This window comes from Lynx canadensis, chromosome B1 (genome assembly GCF_007474595.2).
Source record: "Lynx canadensis isolate LIC74 chromosome B1, mLynCan4.pri.v2, whole genome shotgun sequence".
NCBI classification, from domain to species: Eukaryota; Metazoa; Chordata; class Mammalia; order Carnivora; family Felidae; genus Lynx; species Lynx canadensis.
The window spans coordinates 102,476,810-102,494,081 of NC_044306.2; the positions used below are offsets into that span (position 1 = coordinate 102,476,810).

Below are 17,272 nucleotides of genomic sequence, written 5' to 3' on the forward strand. Positions count from 1 at the left end.
ATTTATAATCCTGAATGACTTCTTTGACCATGAAGATAACCAACACTTCAGTCCAAAGTTATAGGACTGCCTTTTCCCCTATAATCTTGCTTAATTTCATTTCACCAACTTCCTAGATTGTTTATTATATCTTATCACCACATTTTTCTTGCTATATCTGCTTTGGATCAATCATCTTCTACTCCTATAGCTGAGCTGCTAGGAACAATGAGAGGAGATGATATAATTGCATTCATTGCTACCCTAACACTAACCTAAACTCTTAACCAGGCCCTCAGCACTATCTGACAATCTTTTTAGGGTGTCTGTTTGGTAAGCTCTCTTCCATATTCACTCCAACGTTTACACATATCTAAATTACCTTACAGAGTTTTTTACCATATTATTTAATATTCATGTTTCTAGTAGATTTTAGAGTCTTTAAAACAATATAGTTATCTCTAAAAATATGTATTGAATACTAATAAGTACAATTAATGTATTCTATAGGCCAAAACAACAACAAAATTATTTCTTTTCCCACTCTCCATTAAAAAAGAAAATGAAGACCCTAAAAACTACTCTAATGTACTGGAGAAGTAAATCTCAGGAAAATTTTAAAGTGCCTGACACATTTCTTAACATAAATTACCTTCTACTGTAAGAGAAAATTGAAGCTACCAATTTGCAAACTTACCTGTATAGCTGTGAACTGTCCTTATTGCCTTCTCAGTTTCTCAGAGGAAATTCTCAGAGGAAAAAAGTATTTTTTTATGTCTAAAACATCTCTCTCTATAAATGACTGTAAATTCCAACACTCCTCATCCCTCTCTGAATCTTGCTCTATCAGTTTACCCTTCTTTTTTCTTCTTCTGATCAGGACATTCCTAATTCCTCCTAAATATCTAACTATGCTTGAGTCTCTCTCATCCTGAGAAAATAACACCTCTTAATAGCCACGGTCCCACTCATCTACTTGCCTTGTGATCATTCAAACCAAAATAGTCAAAGGATTTTGCTGTCGACTCCTACCTTTAATCAATTAAATAAAGACCTCCAGAATATTTTACCATCACTTTATCAAAGTCACAACCATCTATGTTAAAAGCCTCATTTACCACTGCATGAACTATTTCAATAACTCATTTTTTTCACCTATAGTTCTCTACTTCAATCCATTAACACATTGCTACCATATTTCTTCTACATGTACAGTTCTAGTCACTTTATTCCTTGCTTTAAAATCTTCAGTGCCTCCCAACTGCTCACTCAATAAAGTTTTAACATAGCACTTAATATAGCCTTCTATATGACATGGTTAAATTTAGCTTTCTAGTCATGTGTTTTAGTCAATTTGTATCTCCAAATAACAAGATGTTACTGTATGAGACTAATAACTATATACCACTCTTCTGTTTAATGAACATCTACAAGTGCTAAGTTTGCATTTATAATTAACCCATGTACTTTTAAAAGGTTCCTCCTTTTTTTGCATGAAGGCTTTAGGCAGAGAAGCACAGAAAAAAAGATATGCCCTAGAATTTCCAAGGTGCACACGACTTGGTGGTTCTAGCTGCTAAGTACCACCTAATGAGGGATTACTATAATTATGGAAAAAGAGACTGGCTCACCTGTGCATCAGCAAGCTGCACAGCAGGAAACCCTTGGTTGGCTTCTTCTACACCTGCCACATCATCCTGACTAGTGCTATGCTGAGAATGCGTTCCATCCAAAGTATTCTGGTCGCTAGATAAGACAGTGTTGAAATCTGAAGCTGAGGGTATCGTAGGAAGATTGGGTGCAACACCTAACAGAGTAAATGTTCAAAAATAAAACTTAAGTTGTGAGGAAATAAAAACAACTTAAAGGGCACAGCAAAGTAAACTTATGAAGTCTGTATTATAGTAGTATTACCAGACCATCTTAATTGAATGAAGAAAAAAAAAAAAAAAACAGCACTTTTAGGTTATTTTAGAGGCATGATTTACTAATAAAAATGAAATTAAACTATAATTCCAGAAAATATTAGTCTTCCTCATACACGAAGTCTGTATTAGAACCAGTCAGTCCAAAGTACAGAATTTTATGGCTAGAATATCTTTGAAAAGCATTTGATATTCCCTCAGCTTTGCACTGAGGAGCAGTCATAGATAGCAGTAGGATAAAAGCAATGGATGTCACAGAGTCCCACATATAAATTTCTTCCCAACTATGCTTTCCTGAGGCAAAAGAAAAATAAAATGACACTATTTCTTTTCCTATGTACTCCCTTTACCCTTTAGCTCCCCAGGCAAAAGACCCACGCATGATAAAGAGGAAATGTTCTTTTCTGGTTTTCTTAAAATTTAAACTGCACAGTAGTGAGACTAGTTTTAGAAAAGTACTGAGAGCTGGTGGAAGCATCATCCTTCTCTCTTCTTCAACCAAGAGCCAATGCTAACAACTGGAATGTAGTCATAATTAGAATCAGTTCCAGGTTCAAAAGTACGCCACACACCAGCAAAAAAAAAAACAAAAAAAAAACCACAAAAAACTAAATAGTCATGTTTCAACCACATTTCATAATTTCCTATTTTCTATCTGAACAGAATTTGTTAGCAATGCAAATTGCTGTTACATGGATTAACTTCAGCTGCCCTCAGTAACTAGGACCAAAGCCTATTTCACAGTCTTTAAAAAATTTTTTTTACAAGAAAATAATACATGCATCTAATAAATTTGGGAAAATACCCCCAAAAAAGAAAAAAAGTAGAAAACGAAGGGTGGCACCTCTTCTGTTTCTGGAGATAGCCACCAATATTTCTTTGTGAGTTCCCTGCCAGTCTTCTTCCTATTTACATACACCCTTTTATTTTTTTTTTTTAAATTTTTTTTTTTCAACGTTTTTATTTATTTTTGCGACAGAGAGAGACAGAGCATGAACAGGGGAGGGGCAGAGAGAGAGGGAGACACAGAATCGGAAACAGGCTCCAGGCTCCGAGCCATCAGCCCAGAGCCTGACGCGGGGCTCGAACTCACGGACCGCGAGATCGTGACCTGGCTGAAGTCGGACGCTCAACCGACTGCGCCACCCAGGCGCCCCTACATACACCCTTTTAAAATTAACAAACTGCCAGGGTGTCTGGGTGGCTCACTTAAGCATGTGACTTTTGATCTTGGTTCAGGTCATGATCTCATGGTTGACAGCATGGAACCTGCTTGGGATTCTCTCTCTCTGCCTCTCTTCCTGCCCCCCCTCCCCAACTCATGCACATGCACACATGCTCTCTCTCTCTCTCTCTCAGAATAAATAAAATTTAAAAATAAATAAATAAAAATAAAATAAAATAAATTGCCCTCGTTTCCTCCTCAAGGGCAAGAATCTTATTTTAATTCCTCTTAGTACTCGCTTAGATTTTAATTAAATATTTTAATTAAATACTTAATTACTAAAAAGAGTAAAAGAATGCTAGTTATTATTTCTCTGAGGAACGTGGAAAAACTAAAAATATTTTTCTGTATTGTAAGTACATTATGCCATATACTTTGCATGTTTTCATTTACCACCTTTTGGTATTTAGAAAATTAAACCAGCCACATTAACTGGACATTTTAAACTCTTTAAATTATATACAATCTCACATTTGACATATTTGTCTTTCCACGAGAACACCAAGTGACTGCTTACTATTCTCTCAACTTGATATTAACAAAGATATTTCATAAATGGGAAAATTTAAACTAAACACTATTAAACATTTCAGATTTTTTGACTATTCCCTGAAAAACAGGATTTTGTTAAAATTTATGTATGCATCTTAGACAGTTAAGCAAAATAACACGTAGCTTAATACCTGTTGGAAGGCTGTTATGTGCAGACTTTGTAACAGGAGATTCCTGTACCACACTTCCACGATTACCAACAGCATTTGACATCCAATTATAGAAACTCACAGAAGATGGCTCAGATAGCAAGGGATGTTCGGATAACATATCAGTGGCCATTGTATTTCCTGAAAAAAAAGTTTTATTGTTTATTATTTATGTATTACTTACATACTAAGGAAGCATAAAATATGATTTATGTAATTAATTTTTACAAGCCAGGTTAAATTGTCTCTTGCAGATGTTTTCAAACTCACTGCATGATGTTGGCATTTAGATATTAAGGCATTAATAAATAACTTATTTTTAATATGACAAGAAGAAATGCACCGCTAGCTGGTTTTGACACCATCCCATACCATGACTAGGTTGACAGTAATGTCAAATGCTGCAATTTAGAAATACAAATTAAAGGCATGAAGACACCAAAAGTTACAAAGAGAAGAGTTTCCCAAAATATTTTTTCAAAGATTTCTATGTGTAATACATAGATAGATTAGTTATGCAACCAAAGTATAAATCAAAATAAACTTAAGTCCTGTTTGTTTTTAATTCTTGCATAGAAGTAAACTTATAATTGTCTAAACTAAGGATGTACCTGTTCTTGTTAAGGAGCTGCTTTTTACAGCTGCACTACTTCTTTGAGGGGTCCCTTCCAGGAGGTTGTGCAGGCTTGGGAAGCTTCCAGTCAGGTAGCTGAGTAGGCTCTCCTTCCTTGGACTCTCCTTAACTGGCATCCCAGCACGTCCAACATGTACCGGAGAATCTGTGGCAGTGTCTCCACTGGTATAGCTCAAAGAATGATATGGGTGAATGCCCTGCAAAAGGAACAACACAGGGCTCTTTCTTTCTTATGTATATAACAATGACTGCTAATAACTGCAACTACTACTACTGTTGCTATTACTGCTAGTTACTATTCACGTTAATACCAACACAGATTGTGCCTACTAGGACTACGGTGAATCTCAAGTGTATGTAAAAGTGTTTTAAAACGTTATAGTCCAATGCAAAGAACAGCCTTTATTATCACTCACTTATTTTAACAATGAATTATTAACTCCCTTTGAAATCTGAAGCGTGTGTCTTGTGGCAAGATTTCTATCCCGAAATTCTTAATACTGTAGTACTTTTCTTGGTACCCTGATAATGAAAATCTGTGAGAGATTCTCTGTAGAGTTCTAATATGTCAAAAACAATTTTCAGAAATTCTCCGAGGAAAATAAAAAGTTACAGAATTGCCCATCTCTATTTGCTCTGTCACATCTAAGATTAGAATTTCAGATCAGTATAAAATAGTACAAGAAAAGCCTATAAAAGAAGAGATCTGAAACAAAGCACTGCAATTCAATTCTCTGGAGGATTTTTATGATCCATAAACAAAGGAATGTTTGTGGAGAAAGGAAAAATCACCAACCAAAAAAAAACCTGAAACTAAGGAGTTGAGAGTTTAAAAGTATCCTCCTTCTAACTATGCTGTAGAAATAGAGTAAGCCTAATAGTCCAAACTTCACAAATGTATACCAATCACTGAATTGTTTAATTAAAAGAGCAATATGTACACAGAATGAAGACTTTAAAAGCACAAAAAGATTATTCAATAAAAAGTATCCCCTCGCTCCAGTCTACTATATCCCTTCCCCAAAAGGCACTATTTCTTATCCTTCTTTAAATAATTTATGACTATATAAGCACATACACATATTTATCCTTTTTTTTTTTTTTAACACACAGATACATATTATCCCATATTTTGTGTTTACTTTAATCCAGCACTCTGGTGACCATTCCATATCCACTTAGAGATCTCCTTTATATTTTAAACACAATTTTTTAAGTCTTCATAGTCTACATCTGTATCAGGGTACACTAGTTTATTAGTCCTCTAATGATTAGTTATTTATGTTTCTTCTATTATTTTCCTATCATAAACAGTGTTGTAAAAACATTATTGGATGTGTGTCTTTGAATAATTAGAACATCCATTTCTTTAGAATGAATTCCTGGACATGAACATACTGGGTAAGAGAAGATCACATTTTAAGTTTTTTTTTTTTTAATTTTTTTTTTTTTTCAACGTTTATTTATTTTTGGGACAGAGAGAGACAGAGCATGAACGGGAGAGGGGCAGAGAGAGAGGGAGACACAGAATCGGAAACAGGCTCCAGGCTCTGAGCCATCAGCCCAGAGCCTGATGCGGGGCTCGAACTCACGGACCGCGAGATGGTGACCTGGTTGAAGTCGGACGCTTAACCGACTGCGCCACCCAGGCGCCCTAAGTTTTGATACAAACTGTCATATTATTCTTCCAAGAGGTTGTGCCAGTTTACACTCCCACCAGTAGTGTAGGAGAGTGTCTGTTTTCTCATCTTCACCAACAATATACACTATTCAAATGTTTTACTGTTTTCAGTCTGACAGGTGGAAATGGAAATCTCATTTTAATTTACATTTCTTTAATTGTAAGAGGGTACATATTCACATATGTATATATATTTCTATGTGAACTGCCCATATACCATTTTTCCATTTGGTTTTGCTCTTTTTTCCTAATGATTAGAAAAAGATCTTTATATATATGAGGAAATTAGTCCTTTGTCATATGTCTATTTTGTTTATGATACATTATTTTTTTCTCTGTAGAAACTTTATATTTTAATATAAGCAAAATTATCACCTTTTACATTATGGGTTCTGGGTATTAATATAAGTCTATACCCAGATTTTCAAAGAAAGTTAATATATTAACTGTTGTTTTCGTTGCTCAGAAAAGGAAACTAACAAAAAATACATAACCCATGACAACAACAAATAACTTACATTCTTACTATGTGCCAGGTATTATTCTAAGCATTTTCCATACATTACAGCTATTTCTTACATTGACTTTCTGGAAAAAGTTATTACTGTAATCTCCATCAGACAGATAAGGAAACAGACACACAGTACAGGTAACTTGTTCAGTCACAAAGCAACTGAGTGGCAGAGGCAGAATTGAAACCGAGGCTGTCTGGCTCCCAAGGTGGTCCAGCTCAACAGTGTCAATAAATTCATAAAATAGCCTAACTCTAACTGTATATTAAATTACTAATCATGTTAATTTCACCATAAGGATATTTATTATTATTTAATTATTAATTACTGAATATAGAAATACTATTTGAAGATTTAAATTTAAATACCTAGTATTTGAATTTGAGATATCAAAAATTTAGATCTTCTCTGGAAGACTACTCTAACTAAAAATAGTAATAATAATGTACCTTTATTTTTAATGCAGAGTCACTATGAGTATGAGTCTTAGAAAGTTTCCTCATTATTTCAGCTCCAGTTACAGGTCCAGAACTACCAGGTGGAGGCCGGTTGGCTGTTCCTTCTAGCAGCATTGTGTGTTCACTGACTGTGGCTGAAATAGTTCAAAAGAATACGTAGGCTATAGGTTATTAGACATTTTCTTGAAACAGCAACACCAGTGTTCCTAGTGGTGTAACTACACTCAACTTTACATATGCCTTGAATAAATAAATTAATTAAATTTCCTTGAAATTAATTGTGGAATAAACTATAATATTAATTCACATTTTTCTTTTACTCTCCCAACCCCAATCTTCTCATTTATCTTAAAAAAGGAACAAATAACTTCTATTCAGTGCCTCCACAGGCCACCCAAATGGTATAGAGATAAAAAAAAACAATTCAACTAAGATGCAAATACATAATTTTCAGATTAACCTAGGCATTTGAAGATAACTAATTAGAAGAGATGTTTATTATAGTATTCTTCCAATTTTCAGGTAGACTTGAAATCCAGCCTATTATTCAGAGCATATTCACTTTTAAGTATAAAGGTTTTTTTAAAACAACAACAAAAAACCTGGGTAAAGATTCTTTTCCAGGTGCCTGGAGGGGAAGATGGCGGCGTAGGAGGACGCTGGGCTCACCGCGCGTCCTGCTGATCACTTAGATTCCACCTACACTTGCCTAAATGACCCAGAAAACCGCCAGAGGATTAGCAGAACGGAGTCACCGGACCCAAGTGCAGACGAGAGGCCCACGGAAGAGGGTAGGAAGGGCAGCGAGGCGGTGCGCGCTCCATGGACTGGCGGGAGGGAGCTGGGGCGGAGGGGCGGCTCGCCGGCCAAGCAGAGCCCCCGAGCCCGGCTTGCAAAAGCGGAGGGGCCTGAAGGACTGTGTTCCTACAGCAAGCGCGACTTAGCGTCTGGGAGGTCATAAGTTAACAGCTCTGCTCGGAAAGCGGGAAGGCTGGAGGACAAAGGGAGGGTGAGCTGCGGAGCCCCCGGACGACAGAGCTCAGTTTGGCGGGGAACAAAGGCGCTCGCCAGCGCCATCTCCCCCGCCCATCCCCCAGCCAAAATCCCAAAGGGAACCGGTTCCGGCCAGGGAAATTGCTAGCTCCGCGCAAACACCCAACTCTGTGCTTCTGCGGAGCCAAACCTCCGGCAGGGGATCTGACTCCCTCCGGCTGCCACAGGGCCCCTCCTGAAGTGGATCACCTAAGGAGAAGCGAGCTAAGCCCGCCCCCCCTGCCGCCGTGCACCTTGCCTTCCCACCCCAGCTAATACGCCAGATCCCCAGCATCACAAGCCTGGCAGTGTGCAAGTAGCCCAGACGGGCCACGCCACCCCACAGTGAATCTCGCCCCTAGGAGAGGGGAAGAGAAGGCACACACCAGTCTGACTGTGGCCCCAGCGGTAGGCTGGGGGCAGACATCAGGACTGACTGCGGCCCCGCCCACCAACTCCAGTTATACACCACAGCACAGGGGAAGTGCCCTGCAGGCCCTCACCACACCAGGGACTATCCAAAATGACCAAGCGGAAGAATTCCCCTCAGAAGAATCTCCAGGAAATAACAACAGCTAATGAGCTGATCAAAAAGGATTTAAATAATATAACAGAAAGTGAATTTAGAATAATAGTCATAAAATTAATCGCTGGGCTGGAAAACAGCATACAGGACAGCAGAGAATCTCTTGCTATAGAGATCAAGGGACTAAGGAACAGTCACGAGGAGCTGAAAAACGCTTTAAAGGAAATGCAAAACAAAATGCAAACCACCACGGCTCGGATGGAAGAGGCAGAGGAGAGAATAGGTGAACTAGAAGATAAAGTTATGGAAAAAGAGGAAGCTGAGAAAAAGAGAGATAAAAAAATCCAGGAGTATGAGGGGAAAATTAGAGAACTAAGTGATACACTAAAAAGAAATAATATACGCATAATTGGTATCCCAGAGGAGGAAGAGAGAGGGAAAGGTGCTGAAGGGGTACTTGAAGAAATAATAGCTGAGAACTTCCCTGAACTGGGGAAGGAAAAAGGCATTGAAATCCAAGAGGCACAGAGAACTCCCTTCAGACGTAACTTGAATCGATCTTCTGCACGACATATCATAGTGAAACTGGCAAAATACAAGGATAAAGAGAAAATTCTGAAAGCAGCAAGGGGTAAACGTGCCCTCACATATAAAGGGAGACCTATAAGACTCGTGACTGATCTCTCTTTTGAAACTTGGCAGGCCAGAAAGAATTGGCACGAGATTTTCAGTGTGCTAGACAGAAAAAATATGCAGCCGAGAATCCTTTATCCAGCAAGTCTGTCATTTAGAATAGAAAGAGAGATAAAGGTCTTCCCAAACAAACAAAAACTGAAGGAATTTGTCACCACTAAACCAGCCCTACAAGAGATCCTAAGGGGGACCCTGTGAGACAAAGTACCAGAGACATCACTACAAGCATAAAACATACAGACATCACAATGACTCTAAACCCGTATCTTTCTATAATAACACTGAATGTAAATGGATTAAATGCGCCAACCAAAAGACATAGGGTATCAGAATGGATAAAAAAACAAGACCCATCTATTGGCTGTCTACAAGAGACTCATTTTAGACCTGAGGACACCTTTAGATTCAGAGTGAGGGGATGGAGAACTATTTATCATGCTACTGGAAGCCAAAAGAAAGCTGGAGTAGCCATACTTATATCAGACAAACTAGACTTTCAATTAAAGGCTGTAACAAGAGATGAAGAAGGACATTATATAATAGTTACAGGGTCTATCCATCAGGAAGAGCTAACAATTATAAATGTCTATGCGCCGAATATCGGAGCCCCCAAATATATAAAACAATTACTCATAAACAGAAGCAACCTTATTGATAAGAATGTGGTAATTGCTGGGGACTTTAACACCCCACTTACAGAAATGGATAGATCATCTAGACACACGGTCAATAAAGAAACAAGGGCCCTGAATGAGACACTGGATCAGATGGACTTGACAGATATATTTAGAACTCTGCATCCCAAAGCAACAGAATATACTTTCTTCTCGAGTGCACATGGAACATTCTCCAAGATAGATCATATACTGGGTCACAAAACAGCCCTTCATAAGTTTACAAGAATTGAAAGCATACCATGCATACTTTCAGACCACAATGCTATGAAGCTTGAAATCAACCACAGGAAAAAGTCTGGAAAACCTCCAAAAGCATGGAGGTTAAAGAACACCCTACTAACGAATGAGTGGGTCAACCAGGCAATTAGAGAAGAAATCAAAAAATATATGGAAACAAACGAAAATGAAAATACAACAATCCAAACGCTTTGGGACGCAGCGAAGGCAGTCCTGAGAGGAAAATACATTGCAATCCAGGCCTATCTCAAGAAACAAGAAAAATCCCAAATACAAAATCTAACAGCACACCTAAAGGAAATAGAAGCAGAACAGCAAAGGCAGCCCAAACCCAGCAGAAGAAGAGAAATAATAAAGATCAGAGCAGAAATAAACAATATAGAATCTAAAAAAACTGTAGAGCAGATCAACGAAACCAAGAGTTGGTTTTTTGAAAAAATAAACAAAATTGACAAACCTCTAGCCAGGCTTCTCAAAAAGAAAAGGGAGATGACCCAAATAGATAAAATCATGAATGAAAATGGAATTATTACAACCAATCCCTCAGAGATACAAACAATTATCAGGGAATACTATGAAAAATTATATGCCAACAAATTGGACAACCTGGAACAAATGGACAAATTCCTGAACACCCACACTCTTCCAAAACTCAATCAGGAGGAAATAGAAAGCTTGAACAGACCCATAACCAGCGAAGAAATTGAATCGGTTATCAAAAATCTCCCAACAAATAAGAGTCCAGAACCAGATGGCTTCCCAGGGGAGTTCTACCAGACGTTTAAAGCAGAGATAATACCTATCCTTCTCAAGCTATTCCAAGAAATAGAAAGGGAAGGAAAACTTCCAGACTCATTCTATGAAGCCAGTATTACTTTGATTCCTAAACCAGACAGAGACCCAGTAAAAAAAGAGAACTACCGGCCAATATCCCTGATGAATATGGATGCAAAAATTCTCAATAAGATACTAGCAAATCGAATTCAACAGCATATAAAAAGAATTATTCACCATGATCAAGTGGGATTCATTCCTGGGATGCAGGGCTGGTTCAACATTCGCAAATCAATCAACGTGATACATCACATTAACAAAAAAAAAGAGAAGAACCATATGATCCTGTCAATCGATGCAGAAAAGGCCTTTGACAAAATCCAGCACCCTTTCTTAATAAAAACCCTTGAGAAAGTCGGGATAGAAGGAACATACTTAAATATCATAAAAGCCATTTATGAAAAGCCCACAGCTAAAATCATCCTCAACGGGGAAAAACTGAGAGCTTTTTCCCTGAGATCAGGAACACGACAGGGATGCCCACTCTCACCGCTGTTGTTTAACATAGTGCTGGAAGTTCTAGCATCAGCAATCAGACAACAAAAGGAAATCAAAGGCATCAAAATTGGCAAAGATGAAGTCAAGCTTTCGCTTTTTGCAGATGACATGATATTATACATGGAAAATCCGATAAACTCCACCAAAAGTCTGCTAGAACTGATACATGAATTCAGCAAAGTTGAAGGATACAAAATCAATGTACAGAAATCAGTTGCATTCTTATACACTAACAATGAAGCAACAGAAAGACAAATAAAGAAAATGATCCCATTCACAATTGCACCAAGAAGCATAAAATACCTAGGAATAAATCTAACCAAAGATGTAAAGGATCTGTATGCTGAAAACTATAGAAAGCTTATGAAGGTAATTGAAGAAGACTTAAAGAAATGGAAAGACATTCCCTGCTCATGGATTGGAAAAATAAATATTGTCAAAATGTCAATACTACCCAAAGCTATCTACACATTCAATGCAATCCCAATCAAAATTGCACCAGCATTCTTCTCGAAATTAGAACAAGCAATCCTAAAATTCATATAGAACCACAAAAGGCCCCGAATAGCCAAAGGAATTTTGAAGAAGAAGACCAAAGCAGGAGGCATCACAATCCCAGACTTCAGCCTCTACTACAAAGCTGTCATCATCAAGACAGCATGGTATTGGCACAAAAACAGACACACAGACCAATGGAATAGAATAGAAACCCCAGAACTAGACCCACAAACGTACGGCCAACTCATCTTTGACAAAGCAGGAAAGAACATCCAATGGAAAAAAGACAGCCTCTTTAACAAATGGTGCTGGGAGAACTGGACAGCAACATGCAGAAGGTTGAAACTAGACCACTTTCTCACACCATTTACAAAAATAAACTCAAAATGGATAAAGGACCTAAATGTGAGACAGGAAACCATCAAAACCTTAGAGGAGAAAGCAGGAAAAGACCTCTCTGACCTCAGCCGTAGCAATCTCTTACTCGACACATCCCCAAAGGCAAGGGAATTAAAAGCAAAAGTGAATTACTGGGACCTTATGAAGATAAAAAGCTTCTGCACAGCAAAGGAAACAACCAACAAAACTAAAAGGCAACCAACGGAATGGGAAAAGATATTTGCAAATGACATATCGGACAAAGGGCTAGTATCTAAAATCTATAAAGAGCTCACCAAACTCCACACCCGAAAAACAAATAACCCAGTGAAGAAATGGGCAGAAAACATGAATAGACACTTCTCTAAAGATGACATCCAGGGGCGCCTGGGTGGCGCAGTCGGTTAAGCGTCCGACTTCAGCCAGGTCACGATCTCGCGGTCCGTGAGTTCGAGCCCCGCGTCGGGCTCTGGGCTGATGGCTCGGAGCCTGGAGCCTGTTTCCGATTCTGTGTCTCCCTCTCTCTCTGCCCCTCCCCCGTTCATGCTCTGTCTCTCTCTGTCCCAAAAATAAATAAACGTTGAAAAAAAAATTAAAAAAAAAAAAAAAGAAGACATCCAGATGGCCAACAGGCACATGAAAAGATGTTCAGCGTCGCTCCTTATCAGGGAAATACAAATCAAAACCACACTCAGGTATCACCTCACGCCAGTCAGAGTGGCCAAAATGAACAAATCAGGAGACTATAGATGCTGGAGAGGATGTGGAGAAACAGGAACCCTCTTGCACTGTTGGTGGGAATGCAAATTGGTGCAGCCGCTCTGGGAAGCAGTGTGGAGGTTCCTCAGAAAATTAAAAATAGACCTACCCTATGACCCAGCAATAGCACTGCTAGGAATTTATCCAAGGGATACAGGAGTACTGATGCATAGGGGCACTTGTACCCCAATGTTCATAGCAGCACTCTCAACAATAGCCAAATTATGGAAAGAGCCTAAATGTCCATCAACTGATGAATGGATAAAGAAATTGTGGTTTATATACACAATGGAGTACTATGTGGCAATGAGAAAAAATGAAATATGGCCTTTTGTAGCAACGTGGATGGAACTGGAGAGTGTAATGCTAAGTGAAATAAGCCATACAGAGAAAGACAGATACCACATGGTTTCACTCTTATGTGGATCCTGAGAAACTTAACAGGAACCCATGGGGGAGGGGAAGGGAAAAAAAAAAAAAAAAAAGAGGTTAGAGTGGGAGACAGCCAAAGCATAAGAGACTGTTAAAAACTGAGAACTGAGGGTTGATGGGGGGTGGGAGGGAGGGGAGGGTGGGTGATGGGTATTGAGGAGGGCACCTTTTGGGATGAGCACTGGGTGTTGTATGGAAACCAATTTGTCAATAAATTTCATATATAAAAAAAAAAAGATTCTTTTCCAAATTTTTATTTAAATTTTAGTTAGTTAACATACAGTCTACTATTGGTTTCAGGAGCGTAATTTAGTGATTCATCTCTTACATATAACATCCAGTGCTCATCGTAAAAAGTACCCTCCTTAATGCCCATCACCCATTTAGCCCATTCTCCCCACCCATTTCACTCCATTCACCCTCAGTATGTTCACTATAGTTAAGTTTACTTCCCTCTTTATTTTTTCTTCCTCTATGTTCATCTGCTTTGTTTCTTAAATTCCACATATGAGTGAAATCATATGGTATTTGTCTTTCTCTGACTGGCTTATTTTGCTTAGCATAATAAACTCTACTTCCATACATGTTGTTGTAAATGGCAAGATTTCATTCTTCATGACAGTTGAGTAAAATTCCATTGTATATATATACCACATCTTTATCCATTCACCAGCTGATGGACATTTGGACTCTTTCAATAGTTTGGCTATTGTTGATAATGCTGCTATAAACATCAGGGCACATGTACCCCTTCGAATCTGTAGTGCTATTGCTTGGGTTGTAGGGTAGTTCTGTTTTTAACTTTTTGAGGAACCTCCATACTGTCTTCCACAGTGGTTGCACCAGTTTGCATTCCCACCAATAGTGCAAGAGGGTTTCCCTTTCTCCACATCCTCACCAACATCTGTTGTTTCTTCTGTTGTTAATTTTAGCCATTCTAACAGGTGAGAAGTGGTATGTCATCATGGTTTTGATTTGTATTTCCCTGATGATGAGTGATGCTGAGCATCTTTTCATGTGTCTGTTAGCCATCTGGATGTCTTCTTTGAAAAAATGTCTATTATCTGTTTTTTCACTGTGAAGTTTGATCAGTTCTGTATAGATTTTGGACACTAACCTTTTATCAGATATGTCATTTGCAAATGTCTTCTCCCATTCTATAAGCTACCTTTTCATTTTGGTGACTGTTTCCTTTGTTGCGTAAAAGCTTTTCATTTTGCTGAGATCCCAATAGTTCATTTTTGCTTTTGTTTCGCTTGTCTCTAGTGACATCTCTAGTAAGAAGTTGCTCCAGCCAACGTCAAAAAGATTGCTGCCTGTTCTCTTCTCTAGGATTTTGATGGTTTCCTGTCTCACCTTTAGGTCTTTCATGCATTTTGAATTTATTTTTGTGTATGGTGTAAGAAAGTGGTCCAGGTTCATTCTTCTGCATGTTGCTGTCCAGGTTTCCTAACACCATTTGTTAAAGAGACTGTCTTTTCCCCATTGGATATTCTTTCCTGCTTTGTTGAAGATTAGTTGACCATATAGTTGTGGGTCCCTTTCTTGGTTTTCTATTCTGTTCCATTGATCTAAGTGTCTGCTTTTGTGCCAGTACCATAGTGTCTTGATGATTATAGCTTTTTAATATAGCTTTAAGTCTGGAATTGTGATGCTTCCAGCTCTCCTTTTCTTTTTCAGGATTGCTTTGGCTGTTCAGGGTCTTTTGTGTTTCCATACAAATTTTAGGATTATTTATTCTAGTATTTTATTCTAGATGCTGGTGGTATTTTGATAGGGATTGCATTAAATGCACAGATTGCTTTGGGTAGTATTGCCATTTTAACAATACTTATTCTTCCAATTCATGAGCATGGGATGCTTTTCCATTTCTTTGTGTCCTCTTCAATTTCTTTCATATGTGTTCTACAGTTCTCAGAGTACAGATCTCTTGACTCTTTAGTTAGGTTTATTCATAGGTATCGTACGGTTTCTGGAGCAACTTTGGAGACTGATCCCTTGATTTCCTTTTCTGCTGTGTTATTATTGGTGTATAGAAATGCAACCGATTTCTGTACATAAATTTTGTGTCCTGAACTTTGCTGAATTCATGTGTTCTAGCAATTTTTTTGGTGGAGTCTTTCAGATTTTCTACATAGCATATCATGTTATCTGCAAATAGTGAAAGTTTGACTTCTTCATGGCTAATTTGGACGCTTTTTATTTCCTTTGGTTGTCTGATTGCTGAGGCTAAGATTTCCAGTACTATGTTAAATAGTAATGGTGAGAGTGGACACCTCTGTTTTGTTCCTGACCTTAGAGGAAAAGCTCTCAGTTTTCCTCATTAAGGATGGTATTAGTTGTGGGTCTTTGTATATGCCCTTTATGATGTTGAGGTATGTTCCATCTATACCTACTTTATTGAGGGTTTTTATCAGGAACAGATGCTATATTTTGTCAAATGCTTTTTCTGAATCCATTGAAAGGGTCATGGTTCTTACCCTTTCAATGATGGGTATCACATTGATTGATCACATTGATTGATTTGCAAATATTGAACCACCCCTGCAGCCCAGGATTAAATCCCACTTGATAATGGTAAATAATTCCTTTAAGGTACTGCTGGATTTGATTTGCTAGTATCTTGTTGAGAATTTTTGCATCTGGGTTCATTAGGGATATTGACCTGTAATTCTCCTTTTTAGCGGGATCCTTGTCTGGTTTTGGATCAAGGTAATGCTTGGCCTGGCAGAATGAGTTTGGAAGTTTTCCTTCCATTCATATTTTCTGGAATAGTTTGAGAAGACTAGGTATTAAATCTTGTTTAAATGTCTGGTAGAATCTGAAAAGCCATCTGGCCCTGGACTTTTGTTTTTTGGGAGATTTTTGATATATCAATGTTCTGAAAGCTCTAATTTTAAGGCTACTGTCCTTTTCCATGGTACTTGTAATATTTTTTTCAAAATATTATATGATAATTCAGTATAATTGAAAATGACATGTCTTGATAACAAAAGAAAACCTCTGAAAAAGCATTAAAGTGTGCACATATAATTTTGAAAAGCATATCTATTGTCTGTGTTCTGGCACAGTCATTATGCTGATAAAATTACAGGCTGAAAGCATGACTCTAAACATTACATAAATACATAATCAACCAGGCACCAGGTAAAATTCAAAGGCTTCTTTAAAAGACTATGCCATTGGGGCGCCTGGGTGGCGCAGTCGGTTAAGCGTCCGACTTCAGCCAGGTCACGATCTCGCGGTCCGGGAGTTCGAGCCCCACGTCGGGCTCTGGGCTGATGGCTCAGAGCCTGGAGCCTGTTTCCTATTCTGTGTCTCCCTCTCTCTCTGCCCCTCCCCCATTCACGCTCTGTCTCTCTCTGTCCAAAAATAAATAAAAACGTTGAAAAAAAAATTTAAAAAAATAAAAGACTATGTCATAGACAAGACAATGAACAAATACAAATGTGAATTTTAAAAGAAAGTTAATGTGCTTCACGCAAAACATTCTAGCTATGCAAAGATGTCTGTTATTGTACTGGATAGATTAGGAGAAGTCTACCGTATTTTATGAAATTAAATATAAAACTCAAAAGTCAGTATAAAGATTC

General features: G+C 38.1%; 1 protein-coding gene across 8 annotated transcripts in view; it reads right to left on the reverse strand.

Moving 5' to 3' along the window:
* Window positions 1-17,272, reverse strand: part of KIAA1109 (KIAA1109 ortholog) — a 225,473-nt gene that overhangs the window by 82,447 nt on the left and 125,754 nt on the right. For all 8 annotated transcript variants that reach the window (XM_030313128.2, XM_032592904.1, XM_032592907.1 and 5 more), the window contains 4 exons: window positions 7,107-7,249; window positions 4,442-4,661; window positions 3,813-3,971; window positions 1,611-1,786 (listed from right to left, as the gene is read on the reverse strand). In XM_030313128.2, coding sequence (XP_030168988.1) covers window positions 1,611-1,786; window positions 3,813-3,971; window positions 4,442-4,661; window positions 7,107-7,249 — 698 coding nt within the window. The remainder of the gene's footprint in view (window positions 1-1,610; window positions 1,787-3,812; window positions 3,972-4,441; window positions 4,662-7,106; window positions 7,250-17,272) is intronic.